Source organism: Paraphaeosphaeria sporulosa (assembly GCF_001642045.1).
Source record: "Paraphaeosphaeria sporulosa strain AP3s5-JAC2a unplaced genomic scaffold CC84scaffold_8, whole genome shotgun sequence".
Lineage (NCBI taxonomy): Eukaryota > Fungi > Ascomycota > Dothideomycetes > Pleosporales > Didymosphaeriaceae > Paraphaeosphaeria > Paraphaeosphaeria sporulosa.
The window spans coordinates 1,126,487-1,150,343 of NW_017253367.1; the positions used below are offsets into that span (position 1 = coordinate 1,126,487).

General features: G+C 52.6%; 9 protein-coding genes across 9 annotated transcripts; 2 read left to right on the plus strand and 7 right to left on the minus strand.

Annotated features, from left to right (window-relative positions):
* Positions 1 to 83: 83 nt before the first annotated feature.
* On the minus strand, positions 84 to 1,540 carry CC84DRAFT_1151139 (uncharacterized protein; the record flags this gene model as incomplete). Its single annotated transcript, XM_018176730.1, has 2 exons — positions 1,111 to 1,540; positions 84 to 1,057 (listed from the first exon to the last, which is right to left on the minus strand). Exons 1-2 carry the CDS (start codon positions 1,427 to 1,429, stop codon positions 84 to 86), a joined length of 1,293 nt encoding a protein of 430 aa, XP_018033307.1. The 5' UTR covers positions 1,430 to 1,540.
* A 1,017-nt stretch (positions 1,541 to 2,557) lies between these two features.
* Positions 2,558 to 5,186, plus strand: CC84DRAFT_1261604 (uncharacterized protein; the record flags this gene model as incomplete). Its single annotated transcript, XM_018185080.1, has 3 exons — positions 2,558 to 2,928; positions 2,985 to 4,063; positions 4,114 to 5,186. Exons 1-3 carry the CDS (start codon positions 2,795 to 2,797, stop codon positions 5,184 to 5,186), a joined length of 2,286 nt encoding a protein of 761 aa, XP_018033308.1. The 5' UTR covers positions 2,558 to 2,794.
* Positions 5,187 to 5,748: 562 nt separating this feature from the next.
* Positions 5,749 to 6,282, minus strand: CC84DRAFT_1219872 (uncharacterized protein; the record flags this gene model as incomplete). Its single annotated transcript, XM_018183118.1, has 2 exons — positions 5,749 to 6,022; positions 6,077 to 6,282. 2 exons carry the CDS (start codon positions 6,280 to 6,282, stop codon positions 5,749 to 5,751), a joined length of 480 nt encoding a protein of 159 aa, XP_018033309.1.
* Positions 6,283 to 6,563: 281 nt separating this feature from the next.
* On the minus strand, positions 6,564 to 7,688 carry CC84DRAFT_1207741 (uncharacterized protein; the record flags this gene model as incomplete). Its single annotated transcript, XM_018182119.1, has 2 exons — positions 6,785 to 7,688; positions 6,564 to 6,659 (listed from the first exon to the last, which is right to left on the minus strand). The coding sequence occupies exons 1-2, from the start codon at positions 7,577 to 7,579 to the stop codon at positions 6,564 to 6,566; spliced, it is 891 nt and encodes a 296-aa protein (XP_018033310.1). The 5' UTR covers positions 7,580 to 7,688.
* Positions 7,689 to 7,910: 222 nt separating this feature from the next.
* On the minus strand, positions 7,911 to 9,461 carry CC84DRAFT_1124993 (alpha/beta-hydrolase). The gene is made up of 3 exons (XM_018175706.1): positions 9,078 to 9,461; positions 8,691 to 9,028; positions 7,911 to 8,636 (listed from the first exon to the last, which is right to left on the minus strand). Exons 1-3 carry the CDS (start codon positions 9,138 to 9,140, stop codon positions 8,024 to 8,026), a joined length of 1,014 nt encoding a protein of 337 aa, XP_018033311.1. The 5' UTR covers positions 9,141 to 9,461; the 3' UTR covers positions 7,911 to 8,023.
* Positions 9,462 to 9,710: 249 nt separating this feature from the next.
* On the plus strand, positions 9,711 to 10,718 carry CC84DRAFT_1151148 (3-oxoacyl-reductase; the record flags this gene model as incomplete). The annotated part of the gene is made up of 5 exons (XM_018176731.1): positions 9,711 to 9,953; positions 10,032 to 10,364; positions 10,420 to 10,502; positions 10,529 to 10,620; positions 10,669 to 10,718. The coding sequence occupies 5 exons, from the start codon at positions 9,711 to 9,713 to the stop codon at positions 10,716 to 10,718; spliced, it is 801 nt and encodes a 266-aa protein (XP_018033312.1).
* Positions 10,670 to 12,133, minus strand: CC84DRAFT_1166727 (NADH-cytochrome b5 reductase). Its single transcript, XM_018179037.1, has 3 exons — positions 11,933 to 12,133; positions 11,799 to 11,880; positions 10,670 to 11,745 (listed from the first exon to the last, which is right to left on the minus strand). The coding sequence occupies exons 1-3, from the start codon at positions 12,081 to 12,083 to the stop codon at positions 11,067 to 11,069; spliced, it is 912 nt and encodes a 303-aa protein (XP_018033313.1). The 5' UTR covers positions 12,084 to 12,133; the 3' UTR covers positions 10,670 to 11,066.
* Positions 12,134 to 12,775: 642 nt separating this feature from the next.
* Positions 12,776 to 14,341, minus strand: CC84DRAFT_1250933 (uncharacterized protein; the record flags this gene model as incomplete). The annotated part of the gene is made up of 3 exons (XM_018184317.1): positions 12,776 to 12,932; positions 12,982 to 13,718; positions 13,934 to 14,341. 3 exons carry the CDS (start codon positions 14,339 to 14,341, stop codon positions 12,776 to 12,778), a joined length of 1,302 nt encoding a protein of 433 aa, XP_018033314.1.
* A 907-nt stretch (positions 14,342 to 15,248) lies between these two features.
* Positions 15,249 to 16,857, minus strand: CC84DRAFT_1250938 (family 43 glycoside hydrolase; the record flags this gene model as incomplete). The annotated part of the gene is made up of 6 exons (XM_018184318.1): positions 16,394 to 16,857; positions 16,259 to 16,343; positions 16,140 to 16,211; positions 15,978 to 16,095; positions 15,641 to 15,935; positions 15,249 to 15,554 (listed from the first exon to the last, which is right to left on the minus strand). The coding sequence occupies exons 1-6, from the start codon at positions 16,514 to 16,516 to the stop codon at positions 15,249 to 15,251; spliced, it is 999 nt and encodes a 332-aa protein (XP_018033315.1). The 5' UTR covers positions 16,517 to 16,857.
* Between the last annotated feature and the right edge of the window lie 7,000 nt (positions 16,858 to 23,857).

Sequence of the window (23,857 nt, forward strand, 5' to 3'; positions counted from 1 at the left end):
CTTCTTCATTATACTTCACTATTTCACTATAGCTATACACACGAAGCTATACGCGCCATTCTCTTTTCATCTGACCATAACATCTAGGTCATGTTCTTGAGAAGGTAGGCCAATCCTGCCCATGTCTCCTCGCCACTGGGCTTGATCTGAGCAGCCGGCAGCACGAAGCCATTCGCACCAGTATCGCGAAGCTCAACAGTCATCGAGTACTTCACACCCTTGTTGTTACCAGCGTTCTCAAGCGCGTAGTCGACCGAAGATCCAGAAACTTGGTAGATGGTGGAGCAGATGGGGCCTGTAGTGAAGGTAGTGCCGTGGACTGCCTTGAGCGCAGCGACTGCACCCTTGGCAAGGCTTGCGTAGCTAGCAGAGTTGGGGACGGTGCCAGAGCACGTGTAGCCGTACGGGTACATCCACAGCTGACTGTACGAGTGGATGTCCATGTAGAGAATCGCTCCCTGGGCGCTTGACGCAATGCTGTCCAGCTGAGCCTTGATCGCTTTGTTCTCAACGGTGTCGCCTTCAGCTTGGCCCTTGTAGTCCTCAGCGCAGGGGTTGGTGGAGGCTCCAGCCGCGTTGCTCCAGTGGTTCGGCCAGTTGCGGTTGATGTCAGTGCCGACACAGCTAGAAGTGGTGATGGTCTTGCGGTTCTTGCGCCACATGCGATCGGTGGTTTGGGTGTAGGCAAATCCATCTGGATTGACGATGGGGAAGATGTAGAAGTCGTACTTGTTCTTGTACGACGCATCATCCGCGTTGGTAGAGGTGAGGAGCTGGTAGGCTGCGTACTCGACCGTCATGGTGGTGATCCACTCGCGGGCGTGCACAGTTCCGTGCCAAACCACACCCTTCTGCGAGCCCTTGCCGCCGGAACCCCAGATGTGGATGCCTTGAATGTCGCGTCCCTGCAAAGACTTTCCTGCTGAAATGATCTCTGCATTGTTTGGGTAGGCTGCGGCGAGGTCCTTCAGCCACTGCGTGTGCTCCGCAATGGTGTGGTAAGCATTGAACCAGGTTGCATTGGGAGCCGCAGCGGCGGCCTTCGCAGAGAAGTCGGCTGATGTATCGTTAGCGCATTGCGGATATTGCAGTGGGCCAAGGGATAAATACAGGCATAAGTCTCGAAGATCTCTTCCTGGGCAATAGAGGCACCAAGATCCTCGTGCATGACCAAAGAGTTGTAGCCTTGGATTCCCGACTCAAACTCCAAGGTTTGGAGAGGAGGAACGGGAATGTCAACGACCGAGCTGTGTCCAACCTTGCCCTTCCATGTGCTCAGCTGGAGCTTGTTCATCACCGAGCTGAGCTTGGATGAATCGGCGCCGACGGTGACGCGGTAAACCTTCCAGCCGTCATAGCTAACTTTGCTGTTGACGGCTGCGGCAGATGCCAGGCCCAAGGTGGCCAGGAGAGGAGCGAGGAACTTCATATTGGTCCTGACGAAGTATGGCGACGTGAAAAAACAAAAACAAAGACCACCTACCGTAGTACTTATAGGCTACACTGAGCGGTCTGGCGTAGCATGTAGATCAGACAGATCTTTCTGGGGTCTTTACACCTGCCCGTAACGAGTAGATGATGAACGGGCGATGTGCCCCGTCCAGGAAGTTCAGATTCCAGCCGAATGGTATCTCGCCGTGACTTAATCTAAAAAAGTGGCATATAGAAGGAACTGTACGCGTGACAATTCGCTCGGCGCTGCCCTACCTTGGGCTACATGCGTACATTTCCTTGCAACCAGTGGCTGTAACCGCCTCATAGGCTGTGGCGATCACCGCTCGTGCCGCCGATGAGTCTGGGCACAAGGCTTATCGACAACCTTAAGTGCAGTATATCCGCGTAGCTCCTGTGGGCTGGAGAAGACAAAACGATGGTGGCTTGGTCATGCACAGCGACCTTCCCATTTGGATGAGGTCCAGAAACATCGCTAACAACTGTCAATCGGGCTGCGGGGTGTCTGGCAAGAAGAGGAAGTTGCAATGGACCAAGCAATTTGTCGCGCATCATGCTCGGGCGCTTGAGATAAGAGCATAGGGGTCGCCATGTTGGAGAGATTGCGCTGGTGTTTACGGGGAAGGATGGAGGAAATGTGGAGGTCCCACAATTCGAGCGCAGATCCCACGGTGCCTGGACGCTACAATAGCGAGTCACCTCCAACAAGCAGGGCGATCGCGTGACACGGAGTCTTCAGCCCCCGAAGAAACACCTCTCCGCTAGATGTGAACACCACTGTGTCACTGGTCACTGTGGGAGAATTGCCGCAAGCTGTTACCCATCCTGTGCGACGGATTGTACGTTGCCGAGCCTTCATGCCCCTGGATTAGGCCGGGCTGTTCCAGCCGTGGCACGAGACACAAGCATACCTACACGACCAAACTTAGCCCGAATTCCGTGGCGAGTTGAACACATCTGCGACCATCGTGGACATCTGGAAAATTCCGATTCAAGTGTTCAGTATGGCTCTAGTAATGGATATGTGGTACGATGGAGCCCTAGCCGCTTTCGTATTTCAAATGCCGCACTTTACCGCGGCCCGATATTTCGTTCATCGTCGCGTCTCCGCATGGTCGACCCCATTGTCCATTTCGCGAGGCTGGAGATTCTCGAAGTACTGTCTGTATTTTGAGGAACACATAGTACTAAATGCCATAGAAGGCCTCCATCGACCTATAAGAGTATAGCGGTGCTTGAGACCATCGCCGATGGTTCGCTCGGCTTCCGAACCTAAAGCCGACAGCATCCCACACTCCGGACCGCTTCAACACCACCATCCTGGACGGAACGGAATGGTCGGATGGAGTCGATAAGTTCCCCACACGCGCCTTCAGAGGCCGCCCCGGATGCCGCACAGGGGGATGAACCTCCTAAGACCAAAAGAGCGCATCAAGCATGCTTGAACTGCCGCAAGAGGAAGAGCCGATGTCTTTTGTATGGATCGCCTTGCAGCCCCACAGTCGCATTGTATACTAACAAGCGAACCTCAGAGACAACGATGGATCAGTCCCATGTCTTCGCTGTAAGCGAGACAACCTTGACTGTGTACTCGGAGGTAGCAATCGTGGCGGACGAAGAGTCCGCCGCAAAACTGTAGCTGAGGGTACTTTACCTTCATTGGCGAATTACCATCAAGAGGAGAGTAGCTTCCCATTGGGAAATGTTGGCACCACACCATGGATGCGGACCGATCCTACACCTCAGCTGCCAGAGGGAGAGAACCAACTACAAAGGTCTGAAACATCAACTTCTGATGAGATGACCTTTCCCAATCTACAGAACCCTTCTGATGCTCTTGGAATTCTTGCTAGAGTTGCAGAATCTAGCTCGGAGGAGACTGCACCGAACAGCAATGCTCTACCGACAGCTCAGCCGGGCACAATACCACCAGTGCGAACGCAATTGTCAGCAACATATGGCTATGTTCTACTCGACGAAGGAATCATCACCATTTCAACGGTAAACCAATTACTTGCACGATACCAGGAGAACTACCATCCATACTATCCACTAGCCCGCGTAGACACCTTTGACACCACCAGGCTGGCCTACACTGTGAAGAAAGAGCCACATCTCCTGACGGCCATACTTGTCATCGCCTCCAAAGATCTTGTCGAAGAGCCTTATATATACGAAGCCTGTTCAGGGCATATGAAGAGTCTAATATCTACTGTGGCTGCTGGTGGTGACGCAGGTGTCGAAGCAGTGGAAGCTCTCTTGATTCTTGCTGAATGGGCTCCCTACACACAAAGAAGCTCAGGCAAAGTTGGGAAAGGCGAAGAAGATAAAGAGAGCTGGATGCACGTTGGTTTGGCTCTCCGGATAGCTTACTTCCTGGCTGTAGACAAGTACTCCTTTCGATTCGTAGACCAGGACAAAGATCCTGAACATGACCGCAAGCGACTCTTATGGACCTCTGCTTACGTCTCGGACCGACATATTTCTATACGCATAGGGAAGGCATTTTGGTCGAGGGGTCCTGGTCCGCTCACGACGCTGCGACGTGAGGACTATCCTTCACTAATTCCAAGCAACACCAACCAAGAAGACTATGCAAGCATCTTCCAAGGTAATTAATTATTCCAATCCTATCTTGGGCGCGCACACTAATGAACTTAGCCAACCTGGAGCTCACACAACTGTTCAGTAACGTCCACGACACACTGTACTCGAACCCAGGGTCAAGTTTCCGCACGCATATGAGCGGAAGTTACATCAAATTTATCGACGACTTTCGCGCAGCCATATACGGCTGGAAAAGTGTATGGGGGACACTGACTTGCTCACCACCCCTTAAGGCTTGTCTACTAATGTCTTATGATTATCTACGGTTATACATCAATGCTTTCGCCTTCCAAGCGACGATTCTCCGCGCGCTCCCTACTGCCAATGGCTCCGCAGACGCTCAAGGTTCGGGCAGCCATAGTGATCACCGCGGATCCAAGATGCATGCCCCACAGCGCGTCTTTGTTAACAATGTCGGCGCAGTTGGAGATGCCAGATTCATCTACGAAGGTCTCGATGCTGCAAAAGCCATCTTAACCACTGCCAACAATTTCGTCGACCCAGAGAAATCGCTTCGCTACATGCCACTGCGATACTACCTCTACCTAGTCTATGCTGGTGTGTTCCTCTACCGAGCACGTTGTACTGGCGTAATCAGCAACGACGAAGATCGCGCAATCCGCGCCATGATCAATGAAACTATCGCTCGTCTCCAGCGTAGCAGCGTTGGCGCCAACATTGGAATCCAGCACCCAGGCTCCCGCTACAGCCAGCTGCTGCGGCTGCTCTGGGCTAAAGCACCGCGTAAAGACAAGTCCAGCAGTACCACTTTCCGGCATCCGGGAACGCACGTAGCGAGCCATTCGCTCCACGGTGCAAGTGGAGGCTACACTCCACTCACAGGCCAAAGCGGCGTCTCTGCGCATTCGCCATCCCATTCTGGCAGCGTGGGCACGGCTGAGAGCCCCGCGATGACAGAGCAAATGGGTGATTTCGGATGGACAGATCTAGGAGCTGTTGGCGACTTCGCTATCAACGGGAGTGGAGCCACGGGGCCCGTTGATGAGGCGGCGTTGTGGTCGGGATTCTTGCCGCTGGATATGGGATGGAGTTCTGTGATGGGAGGGTCGGGGTTGGGGTGGGATGGCATGGGGTTTGATGGGGCTGGGCTGGGTATGACTTTCTAGGTCATGTGTCTCACAGGGGACGATAGCAGAGCGAAACGAGCCTAGGAGCAATATGTCGTCTCCGTTCGAGAACGATCGAGTAGACAAGTGCATGTGACAGCTTAATAGTACTCATATCACGTTTACAATCACTATTTTAATTGGTGCACTCGAGCCTTCGGATCCAGCTCAACCGACATGACCAGATCACCTCTTACCTCATCAACCTCCCTGGGTCCTACCTCACACACCGGCGTCAAGTTCACCATCTCAGCCGTGCTATGAACGTCCGTCCAACTTTCATGCACCATTTCATCTTCACCCTTTTTCCTACGCATCCGCACAAGAAACACCAGCAACCCAACCAGCCTGACCGAAACCACAGTAACCACAACCGTAATTCCCGCCCACGATCCCGCCGTCAATTTAGATGGATGCCCTCCACCCTCCCCGCTTCCCGCGCTTGCACCACCACTACTATCACCTCCCGCTCCCAGCCCGGTACTCGTATTCTCTACCGTCCCGCTCGTCTTCGAAGGCACTGCGCTTGTCTGAGTGCTCGGTTTAGACGACGATCCTCTCGTCATCGATGCCGCAGTCTAGAAGTCCCCTTCTGAAACCGCACTTCAATCTGGTTCGCGTACACGACGAACAGTCCGCCATCTGCGGCAAGCGTGGTCTCCATGTACGTCGTCTTCCCATTAATCTCCTGCGGGACGGTGATCTTCGGCGGGTCAGTGTAGAGGCGGCTGCATGAGAAGGTGTCCGACGAGGAGGTTTGCGATGAGGCGCAGATGTAGCCGCTGTGCATTCCCCCATTAGCATTTCCTTTGTGACGAAAGACATATGAGGTATGACTGCGAAAGTACACCGGTCAGCACTTCATCCTCGTCTCTGTCACATTCCCGCACGCAGACGACCACGCTGAAGGACATATGCCCGGCGAGTAGTATTTCCCCGGGGTGGTGAAGGCCGACGGGTAGCAAGATCGTTTGTCGGATTGCCCGAGACTGTGCCATTTGTCGCGAACTGTACCGACGCTGAAAATCTCGCCATATATGGTGTCGATGCAGCCGGGAGCGGGGACGAAGGCTGTTGTCAGGGCGCCAAGATACATGATGTGGGTGTTGGTTCCAAGAAAATGCTATGATACGGATTGTGGCTCGCGCGGAGAGAAGTGAGCGAGATGTATAGGTGAACAATATTTGGAAGTCGCCACTGCATGATAGGCGTGCATGGGTCAAGCGCTCCAATGTTGTGAAAGATGCAGTGCTGCACAGTTAATATATGTTGTGATTCGGAGAGACGTCGTCGTATATATGTGCGATATTCAAGTCAAGCTCGATTGGCTTGGATTTCAGCCTTTGTTCGTAAGTATGCAATGTTGTGGGTATGGCATCACAGTCCATCTATGTCTGTGGGGGCGGGGGCTAGAACCAGAGTGGGGAAAGCCCTGGTAGATACACTCCAGAACACTCTGGATTTGGGAAGGATCTATAGTTAGTATCGTACATCTCGTTCTCCAAAGATGCTCATGAAAGCCCGCAAATAATCATATCCACTGCTCACAGCGCCGGCTCGCTAACAAGCAGAATACACGTATCCTCCAGCCCCTTTACCTTCTCTTTATTCAGCTCCTTATACACGTCCGTACTCAGCATGTACGCGTAATGCCAGACGCTGTCATACTGCGTCAAGTTCGCCTCATCCCATCCTCTCCCACCCTCGCTGGCTCCCTGCACAGCAAAATTTAAATCCCCAACCTCCCCCATAAACCTCACCTGAGCCCCAGCCGCCTTTCCAGACTTCTCCTTGAACCCCTGCATATATTCATCATGCGTCGACCTATCGCCACCCCTATACTTGAACAAATTGAAAAACAACACCGGCGCCCCCCGGATACCCGCCGGCTCCGCAGTGGACAAGAACCATGCCATGGGGTGATCAAGCCTCAATTCACCGGGTCTCTCTTCTCTGTCTAGCGCACCTAGGACTTCCGTCTCGGGAATGAGGCCGTAGAACTTCGACCCTCGTCGGCCGGCCTGCACCTCATCGGGCTGCCAGTTGTCCGGCAGTGGCGGCGTGTCGCCCGCTGCTTGGGCATCCTGGCCCGCGCCGGAGAGCAGGGCGGTGTACTGCGCTTGGGGCATCTCGATGGTCGCGGATACGCGGTCTGCGAGCGAGAGCACCATGCCGGCTGGGAGGGTCGGGGATTTGGTGACCAGGAAGATATCCCACTCGTGGGCTGTTAGGTTGTCCTTGTTGAGGGTGCGGGGACGCTGGACCCAGCCGCAAGGGCGGCCTTTGATAAGATATGGTGGTGAGTCGAAGCTGACTAGGTTGAGTTCGGAGATGAAGTTTGAGGCGTTGGTGGTGGGTTGAAGGGAGATGAGGTGAACGGTGGCTTGAGGCATGGTTTCGATCAAATGTAACGGGTTACGATCTGCTATTGCTTTTGTGTCAAGGAGTGTTTTCGGATACGATGATGATTATTTGGGTCTGCGTCAGATACATGTTCATGGGAGGACGTGTGAAGTGTCCAAGACAGCGGAGCTACTTCCGAGTGCGGTTGGTTTGCTATGACAAATGGCGCGAGCTAGTGCGTGATGGTCTTACAGTTACGGCCTTCCTTGCACGATAGAACACATTGCAACTGAATACAGAAATCATTGTGAGACTCACGTGAAAATATCACGTGGTGCTGTGGGCAACTGATACTAGCGCCATAGAACCACAGCACGTTTTCTGGTAGCCTTCACCAATCCGCAACGACTTTAAAGTTATCCTGGGCTGCAAGCAAGTAAACTAATACATTGCCAGCACAAATTCAGCCTCTATTCGCCAGTATGCAATGCATCCTACTTCTCAAGGAGCCATCTCACCCCCTTGAGGGTGTCCTCCACAAATCCCTTGCTTCTCTCCATCTCCGGATAGTTCGTCCAAAACATATGGCCATATCCGGCATACAAATCGAATCTCGTCAGCACCCCAGCCTCCCTAAGCTTCCTATCGTAAAGCACTGCCTCATCCCTCAGCGGGTCCAGCCCACCCACCTGAAAGTAAGCCTTTGCCACGCTCTTATGGCCATCCGGGTGATTGAAAGGATCCCACAATGGCGACTTCTCTTCCGGCTTGTAAATAGCCTCTATCATGCCTGGCTGCAAGTCTTTCAGCACAGGATCGGAGCGGGAATCGTATCGAGAGCGGTAAAATGGAGTCAAAGCCTCCGGGACATTATACTCGGGAAGAAGCGCGGGAACACAGAGATATTGACCAGTTATAGGAGGAGAAAGGAGCGTGTCGCGGGACATGAGGGCAAGGATGGCGGCTAGGTTTCCACCTGCAGAAGCGCCGCCGACGATGATGCCTTGTGTGGGCGTCGCTTTGAGGGACGCTGCATTATCGAGAGCCCACTTCAGAGCGTCCCAGCAGTCGTTGACGCCGACGGGAAATTGGTGTTCAGGCGCGAGTCTAGTCTCGAAGTTAGCTACACACTGGTCGTTGATCAGGTCGAGGAAACCCCACCTGTATTCCACATTCACGCACACGCATCCCAAGTCGCGGACGAACATTCTGCAATTCAGATCCTCGTCTGTGAGATCACCCATGCTCCAGCCTCCCTCATGGTACATCATTACAAGCGGACTGCCGCCCTCGGGGGGGCCCTTGGCAGGTTGATACACGCGCACGCGGATAGAGTAGCCATCCCTTGCAGACGCGTCATGCATCGACTCTTTGACTTCGTCTGGGATCGGCCCGGGGATAGGATACAAATAGCGAAGCTTCTGGAGATGTTTCGCGCGGCTTGCCCGAACCTCGAAGAAGTCATTACCCTTAATATCAACGGGGCGTGTTTCGAAGGCCTGGAGTAAGTCAACTTGAGCTCTCATCTTACCTCCGGATCCGGCGTACCTTTTGATAGTCACTGGCCACGATTCCAGATGCTAATACTTCTTCGCGTGTGAGGTGCGCCATGATGACGTGTCCGTTCTGAACGAGCTGGTCAGTCTGGAGACAGAGATTCCTCCCAGGCCGAGAGGGGTGCAGAAACAGCCAAGAATAGGCTGAACGGAGAGCTTATTATGCAGAGGTGTGTGCCAACGGTAGGTACTGCAAGGCTCTAGGGTACCTGTACGGAGAGGAATGCTTCAACGCTCGAACGCTTAGGAACACAGTATGTAGGACATTCAGAATTATTGTAGAGTAAGAAGAAGAAAGAACCGCAGCAACAACAGGAACCTCCGTGTAAGTCGAGCCACGCCGCTATCAGCAGCTCGTCGCTCCCCCAAACGGAAGTCGCGGGGCAACCACAAGCGGGGAAGCAACCATTCCGGCTACACCTTCCCCCAGCCCAATCAACTGCAACCGCATACCGCAACCACTACCACGCCGACGTCACATACGACAAAGAAGGCACCACCCCAAACCCAAACCCAATCCCGAAGTCTCCCAGCAATGCACCAGCGCCGAACCTCCCTCACGCAATCCGCCGCAGCACCTCCCCCTCCGCAACCCTTGACTTCTTCTCCCACACACCACCGCACCATGTCCACCGGCCACCTCAAAGCACCGCTGCAGGGCAAAATCGCCCTCGTGACAGGCGCGACAGGCGGCATTGGCACCGCCGTGTGCCGCCGGCTCGCGGCGCTGGGATGCAGCATCGGGATCCATTACAACACTGATCAAGACGCTGCGCTGGCGCTGCTAGAGGAATTCAAGGAGGACTACATGCATGCTTTTGGGAGCAAGTTTGTGTGCTATGGGGCGGATCTGGGGAACTATGAGGAGGTGAGTAGCTGTGCGCGTATGTTGAGCTATTTGCTTTGCTAGTCATGGAGAAGAGAGAGATGGCTGATGGTGATGTAGGTCAGAGAGCTGCATGAGCATATCGTTGCGTTGCTGGGTCCGCCTAATATATTGATCAACAACCATGGGGCTACTGTCCAGACAGGTACAAAGTCCATCGACGAGGTGTCTATCTCTGCGTTTGAGGATGCCTGGCGCATCAATTGCGGGTCTTCGTACCTCTTGACCCAGCTTTGCATGCCGGCCTTGGAGGGCGAGGGCTGGGGGCGGGTCATCTTTGTATCGAGCGTAGCGGGCATTACCGGCGGGATAATTGGACCGCATTATGCGAGCGCAAAGAGTGCTCTACATGGGTTGATTCATTGGCTCGCGAATACGTACGCGAAGAAGGGAGTGAGTGGTCTAACCCTGGCGTGATAATGGATGAGCGAGCTGATTGCGACTGCAGATTACGGTCAACGGGGTGGCACCAGCGTTAATCGAACAGACGAAGATGTTGCCTGGAAGCAACGAGGAGCTATCGAAGAGTGGGTCGTAGTATTACAGGAGGAGAGCAGCGCTAATGACATCGTAGTGGTACCCGTAGGAAGATTGGGGATGCCGGATGAGGTCGCGGAAACAGTTCTGTGGATGATTAATACGTCGTACGGTGAGACGCACCCCTCGCCTACGCAAGCCATCAGCTAATCAACTCCAGTGACGAACAAGGTCATTGCCGTGGACGGCGGAATGGTTCCGCAGCATTGAAAAGCGCACACGAACACTGTGCCGTAATGGAATTGTCCTAGGCACATCGGAAGTTTCTCTGGACTCTTCGGGGCCAGTACACGCATTATGTACATCAAATTGTAGTCTCTATTGTGAGATCGTATTACCCCCCAAATGCATCCCATGAGGATACGGAGATGCCAAAGCTCTTGTTGCAGAAATGTGGATATACCGCAGTCGCCATGAATTGCCATTTTCGTCTAGTACCCGAGCTGACACATGAGACGCCGAACCTCGCAAGCAAACGCTCCCCGAGTTTTCCCCGCGCTAGAAAGCGCGCTATCTTCAGTGATCCAAGCTATGGATCTCCTACTCGCGATGCAGCGCCTAGAAGCAGAAGACCTGGTCCTCGAGCTTGCTGACCGGGCGCGCCTTCTGGTATCCTAGGCCCTCGGTGGCCTTCTTGAGCGCAGAGATCATAGGCGGGGGTCCGCACATGAGGATCTTTACGTCCGATGCAGGGGCGGGGAGCTTGGTCTTGATCATGTCGGCGGTGACGAAGCCCACGCCGCCGTTCCACTTCTCGGGCGGGTTGTTCAGCACGTAGTGTACCCTAAACTTAGAGTCCTTGGCCGCAATCGCATCGATGTCCTCCTTCAGCAGTATGTCCTCGGGGTTCACGTTCGCGAAGATGAGATCGACCTCGGTATTGTCGCCTGCAGCGCGGCCGCGCAGGATAGCCTTGATGATCTGGAGCATGGGGGTGATGCCGGTGCCGCCTGCGATCATGCCAAAGTGTCTGACGAGGTTGGGCGTGTAGACCATGGCGCCCTTGGGGCCGCGGACCTTGATTGTCTGGCCGACGGCCATCGAGGCGACATGCTTGGAGATGTTGCCCGTGGGGTACGACTTGATGAGGAGGTCGATGTAGCCGTGGTCTTCGTCGGAGGAGATGGGGGTGTAGGAGCGGACGACTTCCTTGCCGTCGATGGTGGCGGCGAGGGAGATGTGCTGGCCGATGGGGAGACCGAGGATGTCTGTTGGGCGGGGCAGTGCGAGGCGGTAGCTGGGGAGCGTTAACAGAGCGCGACATTGAGCAATTGGAAGAATGCTGCGTACATTGCTGTGTTGTGCGACAGAATCGTCTTCTCCTTGAGAGGAAACTCCTGGAACTCATTGGGCCTGAGCACCTTGCGGGGAGCTTTTGAGAATCAGCAGGCGAGCTTGAAAACCGTGCCGAATCTTGTCCTCACCGTTGCTGAACACCTTCCAGCCTCCCAAGATCACAGCCAAAGCTGCGGCGAAAGGCAGCCACTCCTTCTTGACAATTGCGGTCCCAACAATGAGCAGCGCCGAGGGGATGTATACGCCCTGGACGTACTGGGTTGCGAAGAGGCCCGACATGGTGACGAGCGTTCTGTGTACGAGGCGGCGGGCGGACTGTTGGTGTTGACGTGCGTGGGCGGCAGTCAATTGCGCGCTCCGAGGGGAAATATAAGGCGCCGCTGCGGAACCGGGCGGTGTGTGGGGTACTGTTGGCAGGCAGAGGGTCCATCGCGCACGCTTCGGCGCATGAGGGCGAGAAAAAGGCCGCCGATCAGACCACCCCTCGGCGATAGGTGCGCGAAGCGAGTGGCCTAGCAAGTTGCCTTGTTGGGCAGAGCAACAGCGGGTTTGCGCCCGGCGACCGACAGCTGTTGTGCGTCGTGTTGCGATGTCGCTTTTATCCGAGCAAGAATCCTCTTGACTGTCAGGCCTCACCGTGTGTTGCGCATGCAGTTCAACTCGGCGCCGTAGCGGAAGCGGAATCTTGCATCGCTTTGGGAAAGGTTTCCCGGGTGTGAACTGGCGGGCAACTTCCGCCCTTAAGCGAGGTATCGCAATGACAGAAGAAAGAAAACGCGGCTACACACCCATTACATTCTCTTTGCATGGACCCATCTCTGCCGTGTCTATTTCGTTCCAGCGCAAATATGAGCGTATCGGGTAAGAACCTGTGTCCGGCGGCCTGGCAGCGAATCCCTCACTGGACGTCTGAGATCACTTGGACGTCCATCTCCACAGTACACCAAGGGATGGTGGATTTGTTCCTCTAGCTAGTGAATTCGATCGTCTGGGCTGTGAATTCGCTTGTTCAGACCGCCAATTGGGTTTCTTGTATAGCTGCTCGAGCAGCTGCCTGGATTTACGTCCCACATTCTTCTTACAACGATCGTACTCGTCTTTGCTGATATCAAATGCCTCCCAGTTCTTCTGGCACACGCTCAGAGCAGCATAGTCACCCGCAATATCACATGCTTACTCAAGCGCCGTGTGATTACCAGAGTGAAAACATCTGGCACTGGTGACACCAGGATCGGCGTGCTTGAGGACTACATCGAAAGCGTTGGCCTTACCCGGGCTCAAGTTGCGCAAAGCTACGTGTATGGGACGCATTTGACAATTGGGGTTGGTACAAGCTTTCCCGACTAGCTCAGGATCTTTGTTCAGCTCCTTCTGTACGTCGTGGGCTCTGTCGTGCTTCAAGGCATCGCAAAGGGCGGATAATTGCAGGTTCGCGAGGTGGTACACCTTCTTCCTCAAACTGCGAAATGGAATTGGGTGGCTGTGAGGGCTGCTTGTGGAATATAGGGGTATAGTGCAGTGGACGTGAAGTCTAATCCGTGCAGTGATTGTCATTCTTTTAGCCTTGGGTGGTAGCTGTCTTTGTAGCGTCGCCTGTTGTTGGTTGTCCTCCCCGCTATGAATGTCCAATTCTGCTTCCCATCGTTTTGGAATCAGTTTCAAAAGCTTATGCAGGTCGACTGTCGTTATCCTTTCCTTGCGTGTGACAAGAAGGACGCGACGGAAAATAATCTCCAGTATTTCTTTTACAAGAGGCTGCTTCGAGTCATGTATACGAGATTCGTATAGAGCATTCGGCCATTTAATCAGATCCGGATGTACAGCGGCCTCAAGTTTAGAATTAGTGGCAGGAATAGTCCCAGTGCTCGGACTAAAGTTCTCTAAGTATTCGCAATCATACTTGTGTATCTGTTTCTACTGACGTGAGTCGCTTCTTACGTAGAACAAGTACTGGCTCCTACCCGCTCTGAAGGTGACCTCTAGTTTTGAGAAGAGCTTTTTGACTTCGCTTGGCCCGGCATGAAGGAACGCCAACACCATGAGGCTGACGCAACCCATAGACCAGACGTCGCTACCAAGGTCTGCTTGACTAGAGTTTTCTTCCTGGATCTCAGGGGCCTGATACACACCGGCAGGTCTCGACCTGGTAGTTTGGATGGATGGGACGAAGATAGACTCGAGAATACCCGGCGTCCGGTTCTCTCCCTTGTATTGTCTTTTTCCCGTGCCAGACTAAAATCGCTGAGCTTCCATATCAGTTCACGTCCATTCTCGCGGTTGCTGCTCGAGGGAACTGGTTCTGGTTCGACGAAACCCAGGATATTACCAGGTTTGATATCGAGATGAAGGAATCTGGGATTGACATGCAGGCAATACAACGCCTCTTCGATATCAGCAAGCCTCGTGAGCACCAAACTTTTGTCGACGAATCTCTGGTAGCACTTTTCATCCTCGAGGAAGTCTTCGAGGCTATATGTTGCAAGCTCAAAAATCAAGGCGTGATAATTCCCTGTGGATATACCTGGTGCTTGGTTCATTTTCATTGACACTAATGAAAGGTAGTATGTTTGGGGCACTGTGCGAGATTTTAGAAAGTCAAACTATCAATAGTCATCGACCATGTAACGTATCTATGAAGGCAGGCCAACGAACCGGAGAACGGTTCTAGTCGGGCGCCTATAGCCTCATTACCATCGTCCCAGTAATGATTTCCCGGCTATGTTTAGTGCGCCATGTTTTTACTGAGCCGGAACACGGATCACGCACCGTCATATCCCTACCTATTGTCCCGGATTAGGTTTAATGTCCGCTAAGGTCTGCACATTAAAGTATTCGAGCGATCAATGAATAGACCGACCTAGGCTACTGGAGGACTAACAGGGGTTGTACCCCCCTATATCGTACCACACCAGAGCTGATGCTCACTATGGTAGCCGGGAAGTCCCTCTCGCGATCTTATCTCAATGTATAGTTATCACCGGGCTAACCGACCCTTGAAGGACACACTATGTCTTTGAAGGGACCATGGTTGGTGTTTGTCGGAATGCAGAAATTGTAGGCTGATAAGATTAGCTGCAATTACGCATGTTGCCTGCCACTGAATCGCGGCAATGCAGCCACTTCGCTTCAAAGCATCCAATCAGTTTGAGAACATCGGCTCAAGGCGTCCACGCGAGAAACTCGAAAATCGATGATTACAGAGTTACTATTGATTTCGTCAGACGATGTCTGCTTCGCGATGAGCAGCCTTAGTTACCGCCGTTCACTGCGTTTCTGCCACTTCTGCTTCTAAATTGATCATGCCGCTCCTTTCGACGAGCTCCTGACTACAACTATACGTACACTGGAGCGCCCAAGTCTTACTGTGCTACCGTCGTTCTAGGCACCCACGCGAGCAACCTCCTGCTTGTTCTTTAGCAACTCCAGGACCTACACATGTCCGTTCTAAACAGGTGGAAACTGCGCCAGCACAGCATCATACTCGCTCTGCGTCAGAGGCGTGACCGAGCCATGTTTGAGCCCTGCCGGAAAACTCGTATAGCTAGACTTCGTGTAAGCGCCCCCATCAATGTTCGAGGTCTGATATGGCAGATAACCCGTCGTAGTATCATCAAGCCACAGATGGTAAAGCCCTGCAGTCTGTAGATCAGGAAACGAAACGGGACCTTCGCGAGGACGGTCGTTTGTGACGTAGCCCGGCTTCCTCGTCCATTTCCCGAAGAGGCCGCCTGTTGTAGTTTCTTCCAAAACCTGTAGGTAGTGTCATCGAATGCCTGAGGAGACTAAGGGACAGTCCAAACCAGTTTACTGGCCAGAGCTGTGCGGGAATAACTCACGTGACTGCCACTATTGTTCTTGAGAAATCTCGCCCAATGTCCTGCTGTCCCGAGGTATTGGAATTCCTGATCTATCAAGGGCGTCCCAGCAATCGTATAGTAGTCCGCTGGTGCCGAGAAAGTCTTGAAGTCTTTGGTCGTAGCATAGCGTATCTTGTCAAGACTCGGACTACCTGTATGGCCAGGATCGGACGCAGCGTAGGTTCTTGCGGACCAAAAGACGTAAAATTGCGATGTCGAATCATCCCAAACGGCAGAGGGAGCCCACGCCATACCGGCTGTGTTGTCTTCAACGCTGTTACACTCAGTGGCGTCCTTACATCTCGGGCATACTCACGTCGCGAGCGTTGAGGAAGACCATTTAACGAGATCTGTCGAACTCCAAATGACCAGAGCCTTGCTACCGTGGGTCTGAACCTTTTCCCAGCTGAACCCAGTGGCGTATACATCGAGATCTATGGTTCTTAACTCACGACCTGCATAGAATGAAGTCACAGACCAGTGCCGAGCATATACCAGATATTTCGAGCGCTATTTGTAGCGAGGAATAGATCCCGCACAGCTTTTGTTCCTTTCTCAAATAAGTGGTGATTCAAACCTGTACCTCTAGAAGCTTACCAACAGTCGAGGTTAATACTGGTTGACCTTTGTTCAGGAACCGAAACGACGATGGCGAGTTGCCATTAGAAAGATAAAATTGCACCTACGAGGATTTGATTAGCATTGCTAGACTGTCGATTGCGCAAGACTTGCCTTGGGATTCGCATCCGTGAAGGTTGAGATCAAATAGCCAACATAATTGCTCGAACGATCTTGCAAGACCGCTGCAGCAAAAGCTGAGCTAGCAGCTGTCAGAATTGTCAGAAAAAATCGCATACTGAACGAGGCATTGGACTTCAGAGATGTCTGAAGGCGCCTTCATATACCAGCATCAAGTGGTACCGAGCCATTCTTCCGTCGGAAGAACTTTAGTACGATGCTTTGAGTAGAGGACTTCCTTTGGGGTAGTCTAAATGATGTATACCCGCGTGACCAACGTTGGGACGAGGAGCTTTCAGCCATGCTACTGGCCTGAAACTCCTTTATTGGTTCCTCACAGGCAGCAACGTCACCCTAATGCCAAAAGCTCTCTTGCGGGGGTTATTAGATCCGTGGTAATCCACGAATCATAGTGCGATTTAGACACTCGGCAAATGTCAAGGCAGTCAGTTCGGCTACGATTGTTTTAGCATCACCTTGGAGTAGCTATTTGCATTACTTGTTTTAATGCGCTAGTTTACTTCCCGTTTCCGCGACGCAGTCTTTTTAAAATGACTACCATTCTAAAGGTTTACACCATTCGATCCATCAATGTTTTTGGTAACAGATGAGAAGAATCAACAGATTAAGAAAGAGCATCGGCGATATTCGAGCAACGGACGCGTTTTCCTCAGGGAAGCTTCAAAGTTGTTTTGCGGACCTCTTGGTTACATCTTTTACATTGTATCCAAGCTCTACCATAGACAACACTGTGCATCATTGTACTCAACACATATTCTGTAACGCCCTAATCTCGGACCTTACTTCTCATATGACATTTCTGATTCGTGACACTCTCGTAAGCAGTGGAAAAGATAGGAAACCTAATGCAGAACCAAAGAATAGCGACGCGGTGAAGCGAATGCCCGCCGACCGGAAAGAAGAACACACGGTCAACCCTACCCCTGAACCCTATATCGCTGCATGATACTCTAAGCGCTCGTCACAAGGGAACAATAGAGCAGGAGGGTGTTTTTCGAGAGAGATCGTCAATTCGAGAATATATATAGGCCATACGGCATGTGAAGTGAAGACCAACCACCACCCCTACATCGCCTCGAGCTCCTTGCGCTCCGCGTGACGTACCTCACCGATGCGTTATTCCGCGATGGCTTTATCGCGGGGCGTGGGCGGGCGCGCGAGGTTGTGCATGCGCAGACCAGAGCTTGAGGAGCTCATTTTGACGGAGGGGGCGCGTTGAGAAGACGTGCTGGAAAGTTGTCGGGAAAGGCGTGGAGCGGATATGTCCGTTGTGTGGTGGCCCTCGTGGAGCTGGGTGTGGATGTGGAAGCTTCATCCTTGGGCTTGTCGTTGGAATTTATTTTGGTGCGTGGGTACCTTTTGGGTTGATCGCGGAGCTAGGTGAAGTGCTGAAATGGTGGACAGGCCCATGAATCGTTGGCGATCATATCTTGAGGCGGAAGACACGAGCAGCGGGGCCTGTTGCCAGTGACTTGTGCTAGGTGGGTAATTTCTATGGCCTGTACAGGGTAAGTGAACGTCAGCCCGACCAATACAATCACGCGGTTGATTCAACAGGAGTCCAATGTGCAGTGAATATATATTGATGTCATTAAACCTTGAAAAATTCCGAACCAAGCGAAAACCGCGCGTGGAAAATACAACAAGCGCTGTATGTTCCAACCCAAGCCTAAACACCCGTGACTAATGCCGCCATTATACTATGCATGCGTCCAAAGACAGCCCCCCCGCCCCCCAACCAACCAAGTACGAAACGCTCACAAAAATGCCCTAGACCGTATTATAACCCTAATAGTCCGCTTCCTTTTAAGCCCACCCTTCTCGTCGACATCGCTCAACTCATCATCTGTGATCTCGATCTCTTTCTCCACCTCTTCGTCGACGAGCGTCCTCTCATCACCATCCTCATCCGCCCGTTCTAGTTCAGATTCCTCAACTATATCCTCAACAGTTGGATTCAGGTGCCCGGACCTCTTCCATCCCCTCACCGAGGTCCCACCTACTACAAAAAACCCTTCTGGCCGGAAATACGTCGTGACCCACGTATGCTTCGCACACTCCCCATGTTAGCTTTCTCGCCCGGAGCCAACTCGCCAAACTCGCCAGGCATCAAGAGGCCAATTGATGAACCTCGACGGCTGCGGTTGTCGCCAGCTTCGCTGCCCGCGCCTGGCACACCCAGAGCACTGCGACGCTCGACTCGGAGATTCTTCCAACCTTCAAGCTCGCGCTCCAGACGGAGTGTTTTCTCCCGTTCCTCCCGAAGTTCGCGATCAGCACGTTTCGCGGCAAGATGGTTGGTGGAGTCGGAGGACTGAAGCTCATCGATTGTGGAAAGGAGGTTGGAGATCTTGTCGCGTGCCTTATTCAGGTCCTCGATGACAGAAGCGTTCTGCTTGTCGCGGCGTTCAATTTGGTTCTGTAGGTCCTTAACCGTTCGGTCGACATTTCGAACGCTGCGCGATTCAGAAAGACGCGTGGACTCAGATGACTCAAGAGCCTTTTCGAGCTATAGCGGCTGTCAGCACATGATATTATGTTTCAGTCAATTGTAAAATACCTCTTGAATGCGACCATGTAAGAACCTGACGTCTTTGCCAGCCGATCCGCTGTATCCCTTAGTCTCTAGATCAACAAGACGAAGCTGGAGGTCTTTCAGATTCTTCTCGACAGCAGCCTTCTCCTTGTGCAACTGAACGTTAGACTCCCGCTCGGCGACGATGTCCTTTTGGATCTCTTGTGCGAGTGCTTCAGCACGTCGCATCTTTCCGACAGCTGCGGCGGCGATATCTTCCTGTTGAGCAAGGCCGGATTTCAGCTCGAGCAGCTCGCGGTCGTAGGTGGCGGCGTTCCTCATAGCTGGAGACTCCGAGTTTGACAGATCTTCAAGCTTGCCGGCAGCCTCCTGAAGACGCACTTCAAGTCGCCTCTTTTCTTCGATGGCGGAATCGCGCTCGGCAGCGATGTCGTCAACGTTGGTGCGGAGATTGCGGACTTGCGAGAGCAGGCTGACGATCTTTGATTGCGCCTCGTTGTGGGCATTTGCTGCCTCGTCGCGTGAATTCGAAATGTCCTGAAGGGTCATTTCAAGCCTGCTCTTCTCCTTTGCCCATGTGGATGAGTTGAGGACTTCGTCATCCCATTTGTTCCTTAGCTCTTCGATCTCCTCTTTCAAGCGACCGTTCTCTTCGCGAACATAGAGAACATTCTCCCGCTCAAGATCAAGCTCATGAGTCAACGATGACAATTCATTCTGATACTTCTTTCTCGTCTGTTCGATCGAGGTTTCCGTGTCCTCAAGATCGTGCTCTCGTTGGTTCCGGTAGTCCTCGAGCTCGTTCTGGAGACGCTTCTTGGATTGCAGAGCACTCTCGAGGTCAGTAGAAAGATCTTCTAAGCGCTCTTCGTGCTGTTGCACCTGCCGTTGCAGGTCTTCAACCATGCCATCCATCTGTTTCCGCTCGGCCATGATCGTGGCACACTGCTCCTCGGCTTCTCGTGCCTGGGTCTTCGCAAATTGTTCTGCACGAGACGCCTTCAATACAGATATTTCAGCCTGTTCAAGTTTGTTGAAGTATTCATCCGCGCGGTTCTTGTACAGGTCAAGGCTGGAAGTGACATCGACCAAACGGGAAGTCTCGTTGTCCAACCGTATTTGCAGATCCGCAAATTCTTGGAGAAGATGGTCGTGGTTTGCCCGTTCCTCCTCTCGTTCGTCATATAACTCATCGAGCTCCGACTTCGTGTCCCGAAGCTCAACTTCAAGAGAGACCTTTGCGTGCTTGACCTCGTCGAACGTGGTCTTTGCTTCAGCAAGTTCGTTGACGGTGGCGTTGTGCGCCTGAAGTAACGACTTCCTAGATTGCTCTTGGGAGGTCAAAAGATCGAACAGCTCTTCGTGCGACTTTGTCTGTACTTCCTTATAAGAAAGTTCTCCTGACCTCAGACTATGCTCCAAGGAGGAGACCTTCTTTGCCGAGTCATCGAGCATATCGTGTAGACGGAAGTTCTCGCGCTCAAGCTTCTGTACGCGCCTGACCGAAGGGCTATCGTCCTGCCAGCCATTGCGAACAGGGGAGCGATCGATTTGACTCTGCAGATGACGATTACGCATCTCTGACATTTGCAGTTGGTTCTGTACCTGTTCAAGTTCTGCAGCAAGGTCCATACGGTTATTCAAGATGACCGTATCGAGTGTGCGATCAGACTTTGCAGAGGTGGTCGTGGCATTGCTGATATGTCTCTGATTGGTAGGCGTGTTCGTTCTTGAAAATTGCTTACGGGTCTCGCTGTCCTTGCGCTGGTGAGAGGGTGATCGGCGGCCGTTTACTTGGCTACTGTTCATCTCCTCGAGCAAAGCACGCTTCGAGTTGGCGTGGCGAGTGTCCATCTCGTGAAGCTCGTCTTCATGTCTATCACGCAATTCGTTCAGCTGAGCCTCAGCTCGGGAGTAGCGTTCCGAGGCCACGCGAAGGGCTTGATTGGCAGCTTCCAAGCGTTCGGCCATATTAACAGCTCTACTGATGTCCGGTTTGGCCGCCTCGTAGGTAACAGCACCTTCACTCGCATCGGGATTGAAAACCTTACGAAGAAGAACAAGTTGTTGACGACATTCTTCAAGCTCGCTGTTGCTGCTATCCAAGGCCGACTGAGCAGCGCGTGTGTTTGTCTGGGCTTGGGTCCGGAGTTGTCGTTCGGTTTCGAGCTTTCGATTCGCATCTGCCAACTGGAGTGCCACGGTGGAGGATGTTTTCTCGGCATTGCGGCTGGTTTTATGCTCTCGATTTATTTCATGGTTGAGGTCCTCCAAGCTAAGAGAGAGCTTTTCTTTCTGCTTCTCGAGGGATGTAATGGTCAACTGAGCATCTTCTAATTGGTGGGTAAGGCGCTTGTTCTCTTCCTCAACCTTGCTCTTCTCGGTGGTAAGCTGCGCAATGCGGGACCGTTGTGAGTCCCCAGCCCTGGAATTCGACCGTGCAATGTCTAGATTTTTCTGTTGAAGCTTGTTCAATAGGGCCCGGTTGTCGTTTTCAGATGCAGTCAAGCGGCCCTTGATTGTGACCACTTCGCGCTCAAGACGTTCCTTTTGCTGATCGTTACGGAGTTTGAAGGATTCTGAATCACCAAGCATCTGCGTTAGATTGTGGACCTGTTCAGCGAGATCATTTCTTTCAGCCTCAAGCTGATCCAGTTGTTGATCCTTCGCCTCGAGTTCCTTGAGTTGGGTCGCTTGTCGTTCAATCGCAAGCCTACTTTGCGTGCGCTCTGCCGCAGCGTCGGCATCCAATTTCTCCTCCTGCAGCTTCAAGTACTTTTCGCGAAGGCTGCGCAGTTCGGTTTGATAGTCCTTACGCTCCTTCTCTACCGCCACCCGAGATTCATTAGCTCTTCGTAGGACGTCTTGCTGAGCGTACATCTCTTTCTCAATGGTGATTTTCGACTCATTCAAAGCGTCAAAATCGCGTTTCAGTGTATCGTATCTGTGCTCTCCAAGGAGCTCTACGTCGTCGCGGGACTGACGCTCACGACTGAGCTCGCGTTGGACTTCGAAGAGCTGACTCTTAAGATCTTCAATTTGCTCCTCCAAAAGTCTCCTTCCCTCGCCAGACTTGGCGTCTTCGGAAATCTTCTCCTCTAGCAAGCGCTTAGCATCTGCAGCTTCGCGCTCGAGTTGCTGTTTTTGGGAGCGCATAGCATCAAGTTCTGCATTTGCTTCACGGAGGCGTTTCTGTAAATCATCATGCTTCGATGCCAACGTCTTCTTCTCGCTATCAAATAGCTGGCGGTCGGATTCATAGCTCTTGAGATCAGTCTTTAGAATCGCTAGTTCACTCTCTTTCCGTCTGATCAAGTCTTCGTAGCTCGTTGAAGTAGATGAAAGGTCGGCGATTTGTTGACGTACTTGGCGATTCTCGTCAAGCAATTCTTTGACTTGCTGCTTAGTATTCTGCAGCTCCTTGTTCGATGCCGCGAGCTTAATGTCCAGGTCCTGGTCAGTTTTCAATAACTTCGTTTCGAGATCCTGGAGCTTCCGTTCTTTCAATGATAGATGGCTCTTCAACATCTTGACCTCTTGGTTCAGCGACTCCTCGGCTTGACTGCGTTCAGACTTCGCGTTTTCGAGATCGACCAGTTGTTGATCCAGTTTTGTAAGTTGATCTTCCAGGTCTTGCTTCTCGCCTTCCAGGTTGCCAATGATTTGGCCCGCTTGCTCGAGCTCATTCCGCCAAAGCTCGGCCTGCTCTTCGGCCTTCTTTTTGGCTTCCATTAGAACGTCCAGCTGATCCTCGAGCTTGTCCTGGTCTTCAATGGCTTCAGCAAGTTTCTCGGAGAGCTCGGCCTCGCGAATCTGAAGGCGTTTGAAGATTTCCTCTTTGTCGAGAGCCAAGGCACGTTCACTCTCTAAAGTCTTTTGGATGCGCTGGATGTCCATCTCCGCACGACGACGATCATCTTCAACGCGGAGTTTGTCTGCCGCTTCCTGCTGCATCTTCTCTTCTAGCTTTTGAATCATTTCGTCCCGCTTCTTCACTTCGGCAGCTTGGCGAGTCGCGCCCAGCATTGGCCTCATGCGAGCAAAGAGCCTCCACCAAGGATTGGATTGTAGGTCAAGGTAGACTTGGAAATTTCGCTGGATGATTCGCGTGGCCTCGGCTCGATACAAGCGCTTGTGGGCAATGCGACGTTGGATAAAACCTCTGGCCGATGACTGAAATCGAGTGATGATGTCGCGGATGAGTGTGTCGCGCTGCTCCTCTAGCTCAGCTAGAACACCAGCTCGGAAGAAAACCTTAGTGATACCAACACGATAGAGCGCAGTGTCCATGTGAAGCTTCTCAAGGATCATCTTAGCGGCAACCTGTCCTTCAAGATAACCCTTCGGCAGGTCGTTGCAGAGGACTTCGTAGCGCTGACGGAATTCTACGAACGGAAGTCGGTTAGGGAAGCCAGTGCGGGCAATCCTTATTCCTTCTAGCACACCATTACATCGTAGTTGGTCAAGCACTAAAGGCGCGCTGAATTGCTTTGGTCGCTTCTTATGATTGGGAAGTATGCAGCGCACGAAATGGGGGTGTGTTGAGTGGAGTTGTGTCATCAGTGTGGACAGTTGCTCCTTATGGCGCTGGGCCACCGTCCGGAACAAGCCTTTCTTAACGCGGTTTCGAGCTCCTCCAAGACCATCATCGGTATCTGCACAGTCTGCAAATAGAGTCGCAACATGCTTGTCTGTAGAGCCAGCGAGCAGGCGGGTGACGTTGTCATTCAGAGGATCCTTGTTCTTCTCCAGCCAGCCCTCCGTAGAGTACTCAACTTCAGCAGCGTAATGCGTCAGCATGAAGCCCTGGGTAAGCAGAGAGCGTTTGTACTTTGTGCTTTTACGATCCCACAGAGAATGTAGTTTCTCGGTGAAGCTCTTATCCGTAGCCTTTGGCATAA

Excerpts from the sequence above, each read along its gene's own strand:
- CC84DRAFT_1124993 (XM_018175706.1), bottom strand. The coding sequence starts at position 9,140 with ATGGCGCACCTCACACGCGAAGAAGTATTAGCATCTGGAATCGTGGCC. Across the intron at positions 9,029-9,077 it reads TGGCCAGTGACTATCAAAAG|GCCTTCGAAACACGCCCCGT; the intron begins GTACGCCGGATC and ends GACTTACTCCAG. Across the intron at positions 8,637-8,690 it reads TGCGTGAATGTGGAATACAG|ACTCGCGCCTGAACACCAAT; the intron begins GTGGGGTTTCCT and ends CTTCGAGACTAG.
- CC84DRAFT_1166727 (XM_018179037.1), bottom strand. The coding sequence starts at position 12,083 with ATGTCGGGCCTCTTCGCAACCCAGTACGTCCAGGGCGTATACATCCCC. Across the intron at positions 11,881-11,932 it reads CTGGAAGGTGTTCAGCAACG|CTCCCCGCAAGGTGCTCAGG; the intron begins GTGAGGACAAGA and ends GATTCTCAAAAG. Across the intron at positions 11,746-11,798 it reads CTGTCGCACAACACAGCAAT|CTACCGCCTCGCACTGCCCC; the intron begins GTACGCAGCATT and ends AACGCTCCCCAG.